The following is a 15,446-nucleotide window of genomic DNA, read 5'->3' on the forward strand; positions in this document are numbered from 1 at the left end:
GAGACGCTTAAGGATGTCAGTAGACGACCAAGATGTGGAATATATTATGTCTCCGGTTGTAGGAAATGTTTCTTGGCATGCGTTGATGCTCTCTCGAACGTGCTATCAGGAAGGTGAAAGCCGAGTAGCGGTGCAAAGCTTGCTTGCCCGCAGAGCGGCCGCAGCCTGTATGGTAAGAATATTATAACACAACAGAGAAATAATATTTAGGCATGTTGTGTAGGAGCACAGAGAGCGCGGTGCTTAGCTGCTTACCTGAATTTGTAGGGATAGCTACCTATTAGTTGGCACACCCCTTGAGTTGAACAGCCAAAGCCATCTGGTAAGCCTACAAAGCTGCTATTATGATAATTGATATGCGCATTCCTTTGTGATGTTGCGGCATATATTGAGGATGGCTTTGGCAAGGTTGCAATTGGGTGCGTGCGTGCTATGAGGTGTAGCTCAGGGCATAGGTCGGAAAGGTGAGCTGTGGAAAGAAGCTCTTTTTGCACTCCTTTGTTGAAATGTGTTCTGTGCTATCATTCCGTCCTGTGATGCCCTTTCGCGCGTGCTGCGCCTGTCATGCACTGTCATGCGCTGTCATGTGCTGTCACTCGTACAGCATCGCGGTGACAAATGAGTTTCCCAACAAGATTTTTAGCAATGCTGCTAGCCACATCCCAGTCAATTTTCCCATTGCTACGAGCTCATTCCTATGAGCTTCCCAGGGATGCAGTTCAGGGGAAATGCAGCCGCAGTAGCACTTGAGGAACGAGCGAGGGTAGCGATGGTAATGTTCTTAAGATGAACGTGAATTGCCATCCAACTATCTGAGACCAGAATCGACGGGAAAAGGAAACATTTGAAAATGCAAAAATCTCAGGGACAAGCACGTCAGTCCTTCAATTTTGGTGTAACTTCCTTTGGCATTGTAGCCTGCCGAGACAAGTTTATTATCTAGTAATGCCATCATATTACGTAACGTAAGCTCGCTGACAGCCACTGCTTGCGAGCTGCGCGCAACGTTGATACCTTTGGAAGGCTCCATTTCCGTTATCAAGGTTAGGTTTCATCGTTATGACTTTTCCTTGTCCTTGAACAATACTTTAAAGCCTGATGTAAACCCGCTCTAAGCATCACTGCCGCAGCGGCACAAACATGGTTGCCCATCCCCTATCCCAGCACAGCAATGCGATACAAAGCAAATGAGTAAAAAAACAAAAACGAAGGTATATTGGCGGATCTCCAAGACGCCTGTCTGCGTTAAACGGCGCGCGACCCTACGACTCTCCTACCCGCAACGACGTCCCCGTTTCCTTTCCTCGCCATATCTTCTCCCTGCCATCAGCCATGTCCACACTGCAGCAGCACCTCGCTCTTCTCTGTGGGGCAATGCTACTGCCGCGAGCAAGCAGCCTCCCCATTCCCTGGGCCACGCCCTCCGCCCGCACAGCTTCGGCCTCCCTTTCCCCCGCGAACTCCCCAGCCTACTTCCCCTTGCTAATCCAGCAGTACCCATCGCCTCCACGTCCTCCTTCTCCGCCTCAAATGCGATTTCCTACCACGGGCGCCACTTCATATCAGGATGCAACGCTCAGCATACTGCAGCCACAGCCGCAGCCACAGCCACAGCCACAGCCACAGCCGCAGCCACAGCCGCAGCCACAGCAGCAGCCACAGCAGCAGCCACAGCAGCAGCCACAGCAGCGGCAACCTTGGTCAAATCCATGCCCCATTGCTGAGAGTGCGCATCCTAGGGCGCTTTTGGAATTATCAGCCTTACGGGCAATCACCTCAACACCAACACCAACACCAACAGCAGCAGCAGGAGTATCTGTGCCGCCGTTGCTGGAAAGGCGCGGTACGGCACCGCCTGGCTGCAATGGCAGCAGCAATAGCTGGGGGAAATCTGCTGGATTATGCGGACTGCTGCTGCTTGCGGCGAGGTGCGAGCGAGGGGGAGCCGCGGAGATCAGCAGCCTGATGGATATCACACGGGGCGGGATGTGAGATATTGCCATGTTCACTTAAGCGGAGTCAGTGGCACGCGTGTGGGTTGGTGGGTGGGTTGGTGGGTTGGTGGGTGGGTGCATGCGAGCAGCCGAGGGCGTGGGGTTTAGGGCCCACACACAGATTACCTTATCGCATCCTTCACGTGACGTTTCAACCCCCTCCACTCGCCAAGCGATCGATTTCTAGGTGTGTGAGGGTCGGGCCCCCTCGCGGCAAGAAGTCTCCCTCCCTCCTCGCGCAGCAACGCCGCCACCTGGGTCGCCGCACGCGTGTGTGCTTGTGTTTGCGACCTGAGGCAACTAGAAGAGGTCGTCATTGCCCGTGCTAAGCCGCACAAGAATAACTTAGAACATGAAAACAGAGCAACGCCTTTTTCAGCGAGATAACCCACCTTGGGACTCTGAGAGGGTGAGGGAGTGACCCGATGGTATGTCGCATCCAGCACACTACCAGGCAGAATCACACAACTACCCCACAGCTCAGAGAAACCGCAACTCTCCTCCAAACCAAACAAAACTGTCTTGCTTATTCCTCAAACGCAAACTTTTCTCCCACACAGCGGATATCCCCGGTAATCGATAACCCTTTTCCATGACTGCTACTGCTGCTACTGTTACTGCCACTGCTTGTATAAACGGCCGGCAGGCGTTGCAGCAGCAGCGTTGGCGATGGCTGCTACCCCGGCGGCCTCAGCTGCAGCAAGAGCAGTAGCAGCGGATTTGACGGAATCACCATCAAAAGCCAATGCCAATGCAGTAGCAGGAAAAGCGGCAGCGGCAGCGGTGGTGGCTATGGAGCGCGCTGGACGTCCAGCAGTTTGGCCGTACCTGGTGATAATAGTATTAGCGGTAGTATCAGCAGGTTTTTCGCTAGCATGGCCGCGGATGGCGCCGCCGGGACTGCTAACAGCTTTCATAGCCGCGGCCTGGGCAGTAGCAGGAACAACAGCAGCAACAACAACAATGGCCGCAGCGGCGGCAGTAGCAGCAGTAGCAGTAGCAGCAGCAGCGGCAGTGGCAGGTTTAGCAGTAGCAGTAGCAGCGGCGCCGCTTCATGGAAGACCCACAACGGTGGGATCGGCGGGAACCGTCGTGAAGGCGGAGGCCGTGGCTCAGGCCGCGGGGGGGGGGGCTGGGGTCCTCCCGACCCTCCCTGGACCTCTTCAACATCCGCCACCCATTACGAGGTACGGAAATGAAATACGAGTTGCGCTAGGATGCGTCCTTTATCGATATGAATGCTATTTTAAGCACAGAAGGGCTACTGCTGCTGCTGCTACTGCTGCTGCTAGGGGCTGCTGCTGAGCCCATGTGCTGGCGATCTGCAGGTGCTTGGCGTGCCCCGGGATGCGACCTCGGCGGCCATCAAGGCGGCGTTTCGACAGGTAAGCTAATTGGTTTCGGAGCGGAACGAGGGAAGAGTTTTATGAACTAGATTTTGTTGTACGGGGGAAATAGAGGGAGAAGTGGGGAACCGTACCCTACCATCACGCAGCTTCTCGGGGGCGGACGTCGGGCGCCCACCCCAAGGGCGCCCACCCCAAGGGCTGAGGACAGTGAAGTGACCATAGAGCGTCGTTGGCGCCAGTTGGCGGTTGACGGTTAGGTCGTTGGGGATGATGAGTTGCATCGCCATCAGGCTGCACCGCGTAGTTGCCGTGCTTCCATTTTCATTCCTCCGTTCGTCCTTGTCACCGAATAGACGTTTTGACATCTGCAGCGGTGTTCGTCCCCAGGCATGACCTGGATTTTTCACTATCTGCTCTCCCAATCCGCTTTTTTCGTCCATTTTTCAAACCTTCAAAACGAATCCTCTTTCCTCCTCGCGATCTGCCACCTCAAGAGAGCCAAGGAGCTGCATCCCGACGTGCTCGCTGCTCGCGCCAAGGCCCGTCGCCAGCACCCGTACGACACTTACGACAAGCTCCAGCAAATTCAGTCGTACGAAAGTACGGCGGAGCAGTCGGCGGCGGCTTTTCTTCGTATAGTTGCCGCGTATGAAACGCTTAGCAATCCCGTAAGCCGGTATGTCAGTCAGCTCGTGAGCAGCACTGCTGTACCATACATTGCAAGTGGCTGGGCCTCCTGTGTGACAATACGGCTGTCAATCGTTGTACTGCGTATCGTACAATTGTTGTTGTACGATAGCTACTGACACCCGCTGTAACGTCTGGCAGTTGCCGGAAAGGGAGCCGGAAGCAGTAGTTGGAGCCCCAGTGGAACCTAGGCCTAAGCTGAAAGTGGGGTCGACACGGAACGGCCTTTTATGTATCCGCACGGCCGATACCCCCACCCAACAACCCCACCCAACAACCCCACCCAACAACCCCACCCAACAACCCCACCCAACAACCCCACCCAACAACCCCACCCAACAACCCCACGGCCTCATATATCCATATCCTGCCTTCGCAGACGGTCGTACGACATGCAGCTGGCCGCTACTGCCGCGGTGTCATCTGGGTCGGGAACTCAGCCTGCCCAGCGACAGCAGCGGCAGCAGCGGCAGCAGCGGCAAGCGGCGACCAATGACTGGACGAACACTGAATCCAGATCCGATGGATCCAGATCTGAGCCTGGATCAGGCAGCGGTGATCTTCGGTTCGTGGATTTCAGGTCTTGGAGATACGGTGTGGGCGAGTGGATGATGAGGAGGACGAGGCGAGAGCCCGTTGCGGGTACGTGGTGGTGGTGGTGGTGGTGGTGGCGGTGGTGGTGGTGGTGGTGGTGGTGGTGGTGGTGGCGGTGGTGGTGGTGGTGGTGGTGGTGGTGGTGGTGGTGGTGGTGGCTGCTTTTGCTGAGATGTGGATTTGTGTCGGCTGCTGGCGATGGGCCTCAATCCAGCTGGTGATGATGACTTGGACGGCGCATCATCAGGGCGGAATATAATATTACATATATATTCTCGTATACATGTCTGTATATATTCTCGTCCAATTTCCAGCAGGACGAGTCGCACGTCATCTACATCCACACCCAGACTCCCGCCTCGTCACCAGCGGCCGCAGCAAGCGAGCAGGCAGCGGGCGGCTGCAGCGGCACTCCCTCCGGCTCGGTTTTGTAAAGTCTCTCCCGCTACTGCTCCACTCCTCGGCCTCCTTCAAACCCCACCACCACCTCTAATCCAGCTGCATTCAAAGCCCCGCTGTACTCACTGTCACTCCTTGTCGTACGTACGTGTGTACGGTGCCGTACTTGAGACAGGCCGTACCGCTGCTCTGGAGTACTACCTTCGCAAGTACTGCCATGAGTTTGAGAGCCAGCTGCACGCGGCGCTCGTACACGCGTACCTGGGACCCAAGTGCGTATCGCTATTGCTACTGCTACTATTGCTACTGCTGCTACTGCTACTGCTGCTATTGGTACTGCTGCTATTGGTACTGCTGCTACTGCTGCTATTGTGACTGCTACTATTGGTACTGCTACTATTGGTACTGCTGCTACTGCTACTGCTGATATTGGTACTGCTGCTACTGCTGCTATTGTGACTGCTACTATTGGTACTGCTGCTACTGCTACTGCTGCTATTGGTACTGCTGCTATTGCCACTGCTGCTATTGCTGCTATTGGTACTGCTACTATTGGTACTGCTGCTATTGCTGCTATTGGTACTGCTACTATTGGTACTGCTGCTATTGCTACTGCTGATATTGCTGCTGCTGATATTGGTACTGCTACTATTGGTACTGCTACTATTGCTACTGCTACTATTGCTACTGCTGTTGATGCTGTCGCTACTCTGCTTTCACTGCTTTTGCTAGTGCTGCTTCTGCTACTGGTTGGGCTGGCGTCTTAACTCCCTTTGCAACGGTTTTTCTCAGCGCTAACTAACTAGCAACCGCCTGGCCCAACCACCTGCGCAATTTAAACATATGTTGTATGTCGTCTTTTAAATTTATGATAATTTTATTAAATTTTTTATTTTATTAAATTTATTTTATTAAATTTATTTTATTAAATTTTATTTATTTTACACTCGCATCGTTGTCTGTCGTCACCCTTTCCTCCCGGCCCTACCCCCCCAAACCGTCATCACAGACTTGACTTGCAACCCGGAGAGCTCCCTCGCTGCTTCGAGGCGGATCTACGTCGCCACCCTGGAGCCTCTGACCAGATCATGCAGCTGGTTTCGGGGCGCACTCTGTTGGGTGTGGTGCGAGTGCAGGTGGGTCCAAGACCCGTGGGTCGTGGCGTGGGGCCCATTTTGGAAAAGATTTTGTGAAATGACGCTGTTTGGGTGTGAGTGGCAGGAGGGTAGTGTTAGTGGCAGGAGGGTAGGTGTGAGTGGCAGGAGGGTAGGTATGAGTGGCGAGGCGAGGCGGGGGCCCATTTTAGAAATTTGCGATGTCAAATGTGTTGCCAGAGCGCTAGAGCGATGACCAGAGGGGACATATCACGGGGAGATATGTACGACGGCGGTATGAAGATGGTACGACAAAGGTACGATTGGTACGGCAGCGGTGGCGGACAGCTGACGCCCTACCCCGGCATGCGCGCACACAGAGAAAACGCAATATCCTCCTCAACGGTCTCCCGCAGGAGCGGCTGCGTCTGGAGGTGTCGGCGGCGTCAGGCGTACAGACCGCGGCGGCGGCAGCGGCGATCACTGCGGCGGAGGTCACTGCGGCGGCGGCGGCGGCGGCGTCAACGGTCACGACGGCCGCACCCATCGACCCACCACGCCCCGTCGGCGCGTCAGGCCCTGCAGGTGACTGCGGCGACAGCGAAAAAAGTGACCTGGAGCCGCTTCTCCGTACGCCTTCCACGGCAACCGCGTCTGCAGCTGCCCTCGCCAGGATACACGGCGACGGCGACGGCCGTGGCGGCGGCGGCATCAACCCACTAGACGTGCTTGACCCAGCCGCCATTCGCGGCCTGCCCGATGAAGCTGTCATACAGTTGGCAGCCGCTAGCATCGCACGCAGCGACGCCGACGCCGCTGGCGGCTACGGCCATTTGGTACCCGGCTACAGCCGCCTCCGAGGGCTCCTAGAGCTCCAGGGGTTCTACCCTGATCCCGCTGTACTGCAGCGTCGCAGCATGCAGATCTCTTTGGTGACGGCGGCGGAGGCGGCGCAGGCGCGCGACGGTACGGCAGCCTTGGGAGGCCGGCAGATGATGAGGCGCTGGCGGCGGAAGAATGCGAATGCTGCGGGGAGAAGCGGGGACAAGGGTTCCGCCGCCGGCACGTTTGATATGGTGACGGGTTTGGAAAAGGAAGAGACGGCGGAGGAGAAGGCGGAGGAGGAGCAGGAGGCAACGACGGCAGGGAATAAGCCGCCGCAAATACTAGCGGCCAAGGAAATGTCAGGAGAAACTTCTAGACGGAAGGATGGTTGGGAGGAGGACGTGGAGGGATTGCTGGCCGAGGTGACGCCACCGCCGCAGCTCCAGGTACGACATTCGATTGGTTGGTTGGTTGGTTGGTTGGTTCACTGAAGTTGTATACCTAACATATGCATGCATGCAAAGCTCTCGCAGGGCCGTCGTTCGCCGCAGTGCAGGACACCGTACACGAGCATGTACGGCTGCCGTATAGTAGCACGCAGTCACACCCGGCAATGCTTTGAGCCGACAAGATGGGGATTAACCCCTTTGATGATGCGTTGACATGTCGTACGTGCACTGACAGCGTACGGTGTCCGTGCACTGGCAACTTATGGTAAGGCAATGCTTGCCTCCTACTACCGGACTAATTGTTTCTGGCCTCACTTTTTCGGCACGCCAGGCGCTTACGGAGGCCGCTCGTGCGGGGGAAGCTGCGGCCGCAGCGGGCAGCACTGATGCCGCTGCGGCGGCAGCAGCAGCAGCAGCAGCAGCAGCGCGCAAGAAGCCAGGTCGCCCTTCACAGCCCTTTAACAGCCCTCGCAAATGGCTATTCGGCCCAGACATCCCAGATACGTATGCTAACGGCGAGGGTGGTGATGGCAGCAGCAGCAGCGGCGGCGGCGGCGGTGAGGGCGCAACCGTAGTGCTGGAGATGCGGCTCGGCCAAGACCTGGCGGCGTTTGCCGTACATCAGCTTCCTCCGCTGCCGCCATCACCGACGGCCATGGCTGCCGAAGAGGACTCCATGGGTGCAGTTAACGGACGCCAACCGTCAACGGTAACCACCGGCCGAGCAGACACCCGCAAGGTGGCGATGCACCGTCAGCACCGGCAGCAGCAGGAGGGTCGTCGTCGTCGGCAAGATGATTCCGGAGCTATTTGCGGGCAAGATGAACTTGGCAGTGACGGCGGCGGCGGCGGCGACGACGGCACGGCCGGCATTAGATCTTCCCCCCCTTCAGAGGATCCCGACGGGGGCCTTATGGTGCCGCTGTTTGGGCCCGTATTAGAGGGCCGAGTCAAAGTGTACGTCAACGGGCAACTCAATGCGGGCGTCGAGGGTTGCCATGTGTACGACACGGAGGGTACGTCGGGCTTTTGTCCTCCTCTTTCTCCTCTTCCTTAACGACCTGAAGAAGCCCCTGAGCGTGGCCCCCCCGCCTCCCCGCCCCCCCGCCTCATCGCCCCCCCCCGCAGGTAGGCGAGTGGCGCTTATCGTGCGCGGCAGCTTCCCAGGTCTGCGCACCATGCACTTCTTCGCCATCCACAATCCCTCCGACGGCGTTCAGAGATTGAGGCTGCTGTGTCGCTGTGTGAGAGCTCGTTTGCTGCCCAGCATCACCTGGCTATTTCCACCCCGGTGAGTGGCAGGTAATCAGCTAGCTATCAGTAGTTGGCCCGTATACTTGAATGGAAAGGGAAGCATGGAAGGGAAATTATGTGCAGCAGCAAAAAAGGTTATGAAGGGAAGCAGCTGCCGGTGTCCTAAGAACTTCTGGGGGAAAGGGAAGGGAGGCAAAATCTGGGTCAGCTGCTTTTCCGCAAGCACCTGAAGATCAACTGTCCGGATCCGATCTAATTTGATTTGGGTCAGTTGTTTCCTGAAGCTTCTGAGTTTCCGCAATTCGGATCGGACCTGATCTGATCTGGGTCGGCTTTTTTTGGACATCCTGAAGCGCCCAAGCATCGTCTGATCTGATCTGGGTCACGTGTTCGACCTTCCAATCTTCGATCCCCTCGCCTCTTCTTGTTGGGCCGAACGACGCCGGTAGGGAAGACACGCATGATGTGGGCGGCTGGTACTTCGAGTGGGCTGGCTACGGTCGAAGGGGTCAGGAAGGCTGGCTGGACCCCGCTGTATTCGTGTTGGTGGCGGCAGTTGTGGCTCAGGAGCAGGAGCGCATCGCAGTGGCGCAACGACGAGCGGTTTCGGGGCTGCTACGCGATTGGCGGCAAACGGTTTCACGGGCGGTGGCGGGATGGTGGGGCCCTCCCGCCTCCTCGTGAGCTTTATGGAGGAGCGAGCATGCTGGATGGTTGGTGGGCGGCTGCTGTGGCTTTGCTCGGGCGCCAGACGTTGACTGAGGAGGATCGCAGCAGAGCGTTGGACTGGCTGACGTTTTAAGTGGATGACTTGGAGTAGTGTGCAAATAGGAAAGCATGGGAGGGCCTGGGTTGGAAGTTGAGACTGAGTTGCGGAGTGTAGAGGTCCTCGCTGTAAGATTTGCGTGCTCTGTGCGCACTTCCGCAGCTTGGCTGGCGACTGGACTCCATGTGCTGTCGTCTGCGTTCGTTGCGGACTGTGGACCGTGGAGACTGCTTGAGTAGACGAGAACCCGCGACTTGCATCGTTTGCGTCTGCCCGAGGGATTGTGCTTTCGGTGATACGGCAAAATCACCGTACAGCACGCTGGGGATTCGGAACTATACACGGCAATCAGGTCCAAGGGTCGAGGCCAGAAGTACATGTATCGCGCTTTTGGGCATTTTCGCAGTTTCCATAGTTACCTATAAAATACCGCTTAACCAATAGTTGGGAATTCACGTTTACAGTCGCCTGCCCCGCTTGAAAGTCTCCAGGGTTCATAACAGTCACGTACAAATGCGGTTTCGGAGTTAGAAACGTCTTTCACAGCCCACGCCCTCCTTCTAGTCCGCACTTCTTCAACCCGACGATGCAACTGCACTAAGGGTCTTCAGTCCTTTCTCATTGCAAAAGGTTCAGCAGGTGGAGTGTACACCGCCGTTTTATTCCGTGGAAATACCGGTCGTTGGCATGGATGAGGCTGAGGATAGTAGCAGCGCAGACACCCGTCAATGCAGAATCTGCTGGGGCGAAGAAGGTGACCCTGCCCTGGGTCTCGCCCTAGTGTCACCATGCAAGTGCGCCGGGAGTCTGAATTACATGCATGTTAAGTGCCTTGAGGACTGGCAGCAGGTAAGTTCGAGGTCCAAATGGTTGAGGTGCAACATTGGCAGAAGTTACGCCTTGTCGTTCGTCCAAAGACCCATGGACGTTTTGCAACCGCTTGCGTAACAGGTTCTCCGCTCACAAGGCCAGTTTCGAAAGGCGCGGCATTGCGAAATTTGCAAGCAGCCATACAAGCTGAACGCAACGCCCAGTTGCAGCAGAAGTCGCGGCAACAATGGATGGTGGACTTACGTGTCGCGATTGGTGAGGACGCAATTGCCAGAAGCTATTTCTCTGTTCCGGAGGTTTCTCTGGTTAATAAACGATTTGCTTTTTAAACGAAAACGACCGCGTTGTCCTACATTCGCCTGTCACCGAATTCCGGAAGATTCCCACCCATTCCCCCTTACGGCTCTCCAGGTCCCCTAGCACATCGATCCTTCCCCTACCACCCAGTTGACCAAAACCTTCCCCCACCCTTCCCGGCCCCCGCCTCTCGCAGCTTTCCCGAGCAAGCCAGCAAGTGCTGGATCTGCTTAACTGTAGGTCGTACACGGATTTGCTGTACCGTTGCTGGAAATTGTACGTCGTTGGGAGCAGCGTGATGGGCGCAGCTCGCGCGGGCGCGGCAGGGCTGCGAGCCGGCTTCGGCATGGGCAAAACGCTGGTGGGTTCCGGAGCTGCCCTGGGGAAGGAGGCTTAACGCCTCCGGGAGTCTTAGAGCTGTACGGCGAAACCACCAAGCCAGATTCTTTGCGCAGTGCGACCCCGTGAAATGAACAACGCGACTGCAACGCGACTCAATACTCGCATGTCTATTCGAGTTAATTTTTTGTTTTCTAGTAACTACCTATCTGGTCACCCGCAGGTGGAGGAGCAGACCAGCATCCTTCTGAACTTGCTGTCGGCGCTGGGCGATCTCTTGGGAACCCCTTACGCGGAGCTGCTCTGGTGCCAGGTGCCGCGGGGGAGGGGAGGGGAGGGGAGGGGAAAGACGAACCACACACGATTGAAGGGGAGGGGGATGAGAACGAGCTCGATTTAAGACTGGGTGAGAGTCTTGCTGCTAGAATATGATTGGATGGTCGGACAATTCAGTTTGTCTGGGGACTTGTCGCCGCCGCTAAGATGAGGAGTTCTTGAGGGGGCGTGTGGGGTCCAGAGAGCCGTACAGATGGACAGGCGGGTTGGAAGGGGTTGGGGGGAGAAGAAAGGGGAGCAGTCAGCAGGGGCCCAGGTGGGAACTTTTTGGTCGTACAAGTACGAACGTAAGTGTGATTGTAAAAGCGCACTGGCCGCGATGAGGCGCGTTCATTTCTCCCGGCCTCGAACCTCATTACCCCGCTTCTTGCGGTATGGTGTAGCCTCCCTTGACCATAGCCCAACCACTCCCCCATAACCCGCCATGCGGTACTGGTCCGCTGCGACAACGATGCATTGACGCATGTGCCGTACACTTACGGTTACGTTGTACGACATGCCACCACGTCCTGTTGGTGCTGGTATAGCTTTTCGGAACATTAGGGTCCGGCGCCTTCCCTCCCTCCCTCCCTCCCTGGAGCTATTAATATTAATAACCCTAACCGGTCCCCTACTATTGATTACCTCATCGCTGTGCGCAATGCCCACGTCTCCCCTTCCACCATTCACTTACTTAATCAAGCTCCTTTCCGTGTTCACGGAGTTGTCTACGCCGCATTTTCCCTGCGCGCGCCCTTTCTCGGTTTTTATGTCGGCCACACCACCCTCGACCTTTCTCAACGAATCAGTCATCACATTTACGACACTGCTGCCCATTACTCCCGCACTAGCTCTACCGGTATCGGGTCACGAGCCTGCCGTTTTCAGCAAGCTATCTGGGCTTCCGGCCTTTCACACCTCTTTTTCTTCCCACTTGAAAACCTTCCCCCTCCCGATTCTTCACGACCACTTCCTTACCGTTCCATCTGCCAAGCCCGGGAAATGCTCTGGGTACAACGACTTCGCACTTTCCCCCCTGTTCACGGATCGGGTCTCAACACGAATTTTGAAGTCCACTTCATGGCCCTTGATCCCCTACCCTGCTTCCTAATTCTCCTTCCTCTCTACCCTGCCCCCAATTACCTTCACTTTTTTGTAGTTCTTCTTTCCCTGCCCCTCATTCGTTTACTCTTGCCCCTTCTTTTAGGCACCACGGAGCTGCATGCAGATGCTCCTGGTGCGCACGGTTTGGCGGGAGCCATATGTGGCCCCGACCCTCGCACTGTTTTTTGTTTTTTATTATTATTTCCCTTCTTGCTCTCACCCCGTTACGCCTTTACTTCCTGTTATGCAATCGTTCATTGCGTCATCATTCCTTCATCCGGTACGACACTTCGCTTGTTTTTCCTTTCTTAAGCGTTTCCATTTCCTTTATTTTTCCTTAGTCAAAATTTCAAATCAGCCAGCCAGCTACTACTTTTCCTCAGCAGCATTCGCATGTCTCCTTGTCCTTTATCGCACCCGGCTCACCTCTTTGCTACCCTTTTGTTTTTGCATGTGCCTTTTGCCACTACTTCTGCGGCCTGGCCAGGTGAGTCCAAAGGGTGGTTCGAGCTTCTTTGATTTATCGCGTTGGCGTCGGTAGGCTAGCCGGAATAGATTAGTCGGGTCGGTCGGGTCAGTCGCGCGTTTTAGTTTTTTTTTTGGGGGGGGGTTGGGAGGAGCACTTGCATACCGACAGCCTTTCAGTATCAGCAAATCAGCCTTTTCTCCAGGCCAGCAACTTTAGGTCACCTTTACGACAGCACTATTTTACTCGCCGCCTTCACTACTACAGTTTTTACACCTACTTCTTTACGGTTTGGCTATACTATTCAGCTTTTTAATTCTGGCGGCTTAGGTAGGTAGGGTTTCCGACATCAACGTCACTTCGTCATCCCGAGGTCACAGTCGTCACAGTCGCCACGGACGCCTTTCGGTCAGTTTTTACGTTTGCTACTCTCTTGCCCTGGCAGCAGCTTCAATCGTGTGTGGTTCGTCTTTCCTCACTCACTCACTCACTCTACCCACTTCCTACTTAGGAATTGCTTCCGTATTTCCGCTCTACTCGTGGGAGTGTGTCGTCCGTGTTGATGTTGTTACAGGGTGGTTAAGCTTCACCAGTGGCCTCCTTCCCGAGGCAGTTCCCTGCTCTCCCCTGCTAGAGGGGCACCCTAATCCACTCACCCCATCCGACTTCAGAGTGTACTCTTTGAGTTTGGCAACTCACCACCGGCATCCAACCAAATCTAGCGGATCAACGGCGCGTCAACTTAGTTCCTGGTCAGCTCGCAAGTTGATTTTATCACGTCCTACACCGTCCACAAGATGGGGGGTCACCTCCCATTTCATCACCTCTCAAACACCCCGAGAGGTCGGCAGGCGGGTTTGAACCCGGACGCGCCGGGAGCAGAAGCCAGGCCTTAACCTCTGCCGTGTCGTATTTTTGTTAACGGAAGCCTGTACGGCTGTTACCAACACAACTGCCACTGATACATTATTTGACGCGTTGCGCCTGCTGGGTTGTTGTGTAGGCGGTGGCCTGTGTCGCGTTCGCTCTGGTTTCGGAGCTGGTCTACACATCCGTTCTTGGGTTGGTGGCGGGCAGCGTCGTCGGCTTCTTCCGCGGGTGAGCGCGTGGCTGTGTTTTTTTGGGGAGGGGGAAAGAGTGAGTGAGCTCGTGAGTGGGGGCCATTTTTTCTGTTAGTAGTTAGGACAAACAAGACTGTTAGTTGTCCTTGTCCAGCGCCCTTGCTGACTCATAGTCAGCTGATCAATACAGCTAATGTACCTTCAGTTAAGAAATGTGAACACAACAAAAAATATAAAAATATAAAATAAATAAATCAAAAATATATAAGAATAATATTAAATATATTAAAAATATATAAATATGTACTTTGCAGATATACCGTTGACTGGTGGGCCCATGCGTCGCCTTTTCAGGTACCTTTCTGCCGTACACACGAGTGTCAATGTGGTGCTGGCGGGCATGAGCCGCGGCTGGAGGGTGGGTCGCGGACTGGCCAAGGCGGCGAGTGCGGCGCTGCGAGTGCCCCGGGGGGCCCTCAGAGCGGTCAGCGCGCTGGCCGCCAAGAAGCTTCCTGTACGGCTGCTGTGAAGCCAAGGCGAAGAAGAAAAGGACAGGCTGCTGTTAAGGCAGCCTGTACGACGGCCGTGCCGGGAACGAAAAGCTGCTGTTGTTTGTAAAATTGCCACAATAAGCTGATAGTACGACGGCAGGGGGTGTACTTGGATATGAGGGGGAAGGGGGGAGAGAGGGATCTGTGGGTTTCTGTCCTGCCATTGACGCCGTGGTTGGCACGCGTGTGTTTTTCCCCTTTCCGGATCCACGACGTGGCTCGTCTCCCCCCCCCCCACACACACACTTCCTCGATATGTATGTCTGTACTTTTGACTATGGGTATATGTGATGTCTGCTGGCGTTTTAGGAGAGCAGCAGCATCTGTCTTGCGTCGCCGCATGCATACATGCATCCATCAAAGACACATACGTACGTACATACGCACAAATGTACGGTTATGTGTTTCATGTATGCATGTCGCCCCTCATTGCAACGTACATCGAAACGCAACGTTAGATTATGAACGTGTCGTGGGTGGGTGTATACGTGTATGTATGTTGGAGTGTAGTGTGTCGTACGGGAGGGGGGGCCCATAAGGACGGAAAAACGGGGGGCGCTGTAAGGACGGAAAAACGTAACGTACTTGCTGGACCACGTGTATGACTACTGTGTATTAGAACAGAGGGGCAGTCTTTTTTGGGAGTGCAAATGAAGAAAGGCGACGGAAGAGTGGAGGGGGAAGGGGGGGAAAGGAAACCCGGGGGGGGGGCCAATGAGTGCTCTCGGGCGTTTTCCACCTTGGGGCTCAGGTGGGGTGGAGTATATACTGGTAATTCCTCTGTGTGTGTATGTATGTATGTGTGTGTGCGGTATGTATGTATGTAATGTATGTATGTATGTGTGTATACTGTACGGAAGGAAAAGACATATCGCGGCTTCCCAAGCTTGTTGCTGTTACGCTGTATTTTGAAAATGTATTGAAATGTGGATTAGAAGTGTGTGTGTGTGTATGTATGTGTGTGTTTTGGAAAAGTTGAATAGGAAGCCCGTTTCCCGGAGGGGTTGGTGGGGTGACAGTACTTCAGTTCAGTGTAACTGCGTATAGTGCAGAGTGTAGAAGAAGAAGAAG

At 55.1% G+C, this 15,446-nt stretch overlaps 2 protein-coding genes across 2 annotated transcripts; both read left to right on the plus strand.

Annotated features, from left to right (window-relative positions):
• Nucleotides 1-1,901: 1,901 nt before the first annotated feature.
• Nucleotides 1,902-9,646, plus strand: dnj49 (molecular chaperone; the record flags this gene model as incomplete). Its single annotated transcript, XM_002954684.1, has 10 exons — nucleotides 1,902-1,928; nucleotides 3,323-3,379; nucleotides 3,838-4,019; nucleotides 4,410-4,672; nucleotides 6,033-6,159; nucleotides 6,791-7,388; nucleotides 7,627-8,407; nucleotides 8,520-8,682; nucleotides 9,095-9,304; nucleotides 9,574-9,646. 10 exons carry the CDS (start codon nucleotides 1,902-1,904, stop codon nucleotides 9,644-9,646), a joined length of 2,481 nt encoding a protein of 826 aa, XP_002954730.1.
• Nucleotides 9,647-10,098: 452 nt separating this feature from the next.
• On the plus strand, nucleotides 10,099-15,437 carry VOLCADRAFT_106514 (uncharacterized protein; the record flags this gene model as incomplete). Its single annotated transcript, XM_002954685.1, has 7 exons — nucleotides 10,099-10,260; nucleotides 10,363-10,497; nucleotides 10,736-10,900; nucleotides 11,102-11,191; nucleotides 12,401-12,430; nucleotides 13,767-13,861; nucleotides 14,179-15,437. The coding sequence occupies 7 exons, from the start codon at nucleotides 10,099-10,101 to the stop codon at nucleotides 14,351-14,353; spliced, it is 852 nt and encodes a 283-aa protein (XP_002954731.1). The 3' UTR covers nucleotides 14,354-15,437.
• Between the last annotated feature and the right edge of the window lie 9 nt (nucleotides 15,438-15,446).

The sequence above is a fragment of the Volvox carteri genome (genome assembly GCF_000143455.1).
Source record: "Volvox carteri f. nagariensis unplaced genomic scaffold VOLCAscaffold_45, whole genome shotgun sequence".
Lineage (NCBI taxonomy): Eukaryota > Viridiplantae > Chlorophyta > Chlorophyceae > Chlamydomonadales > Volvocaceae > Volvox > Volvox carteri.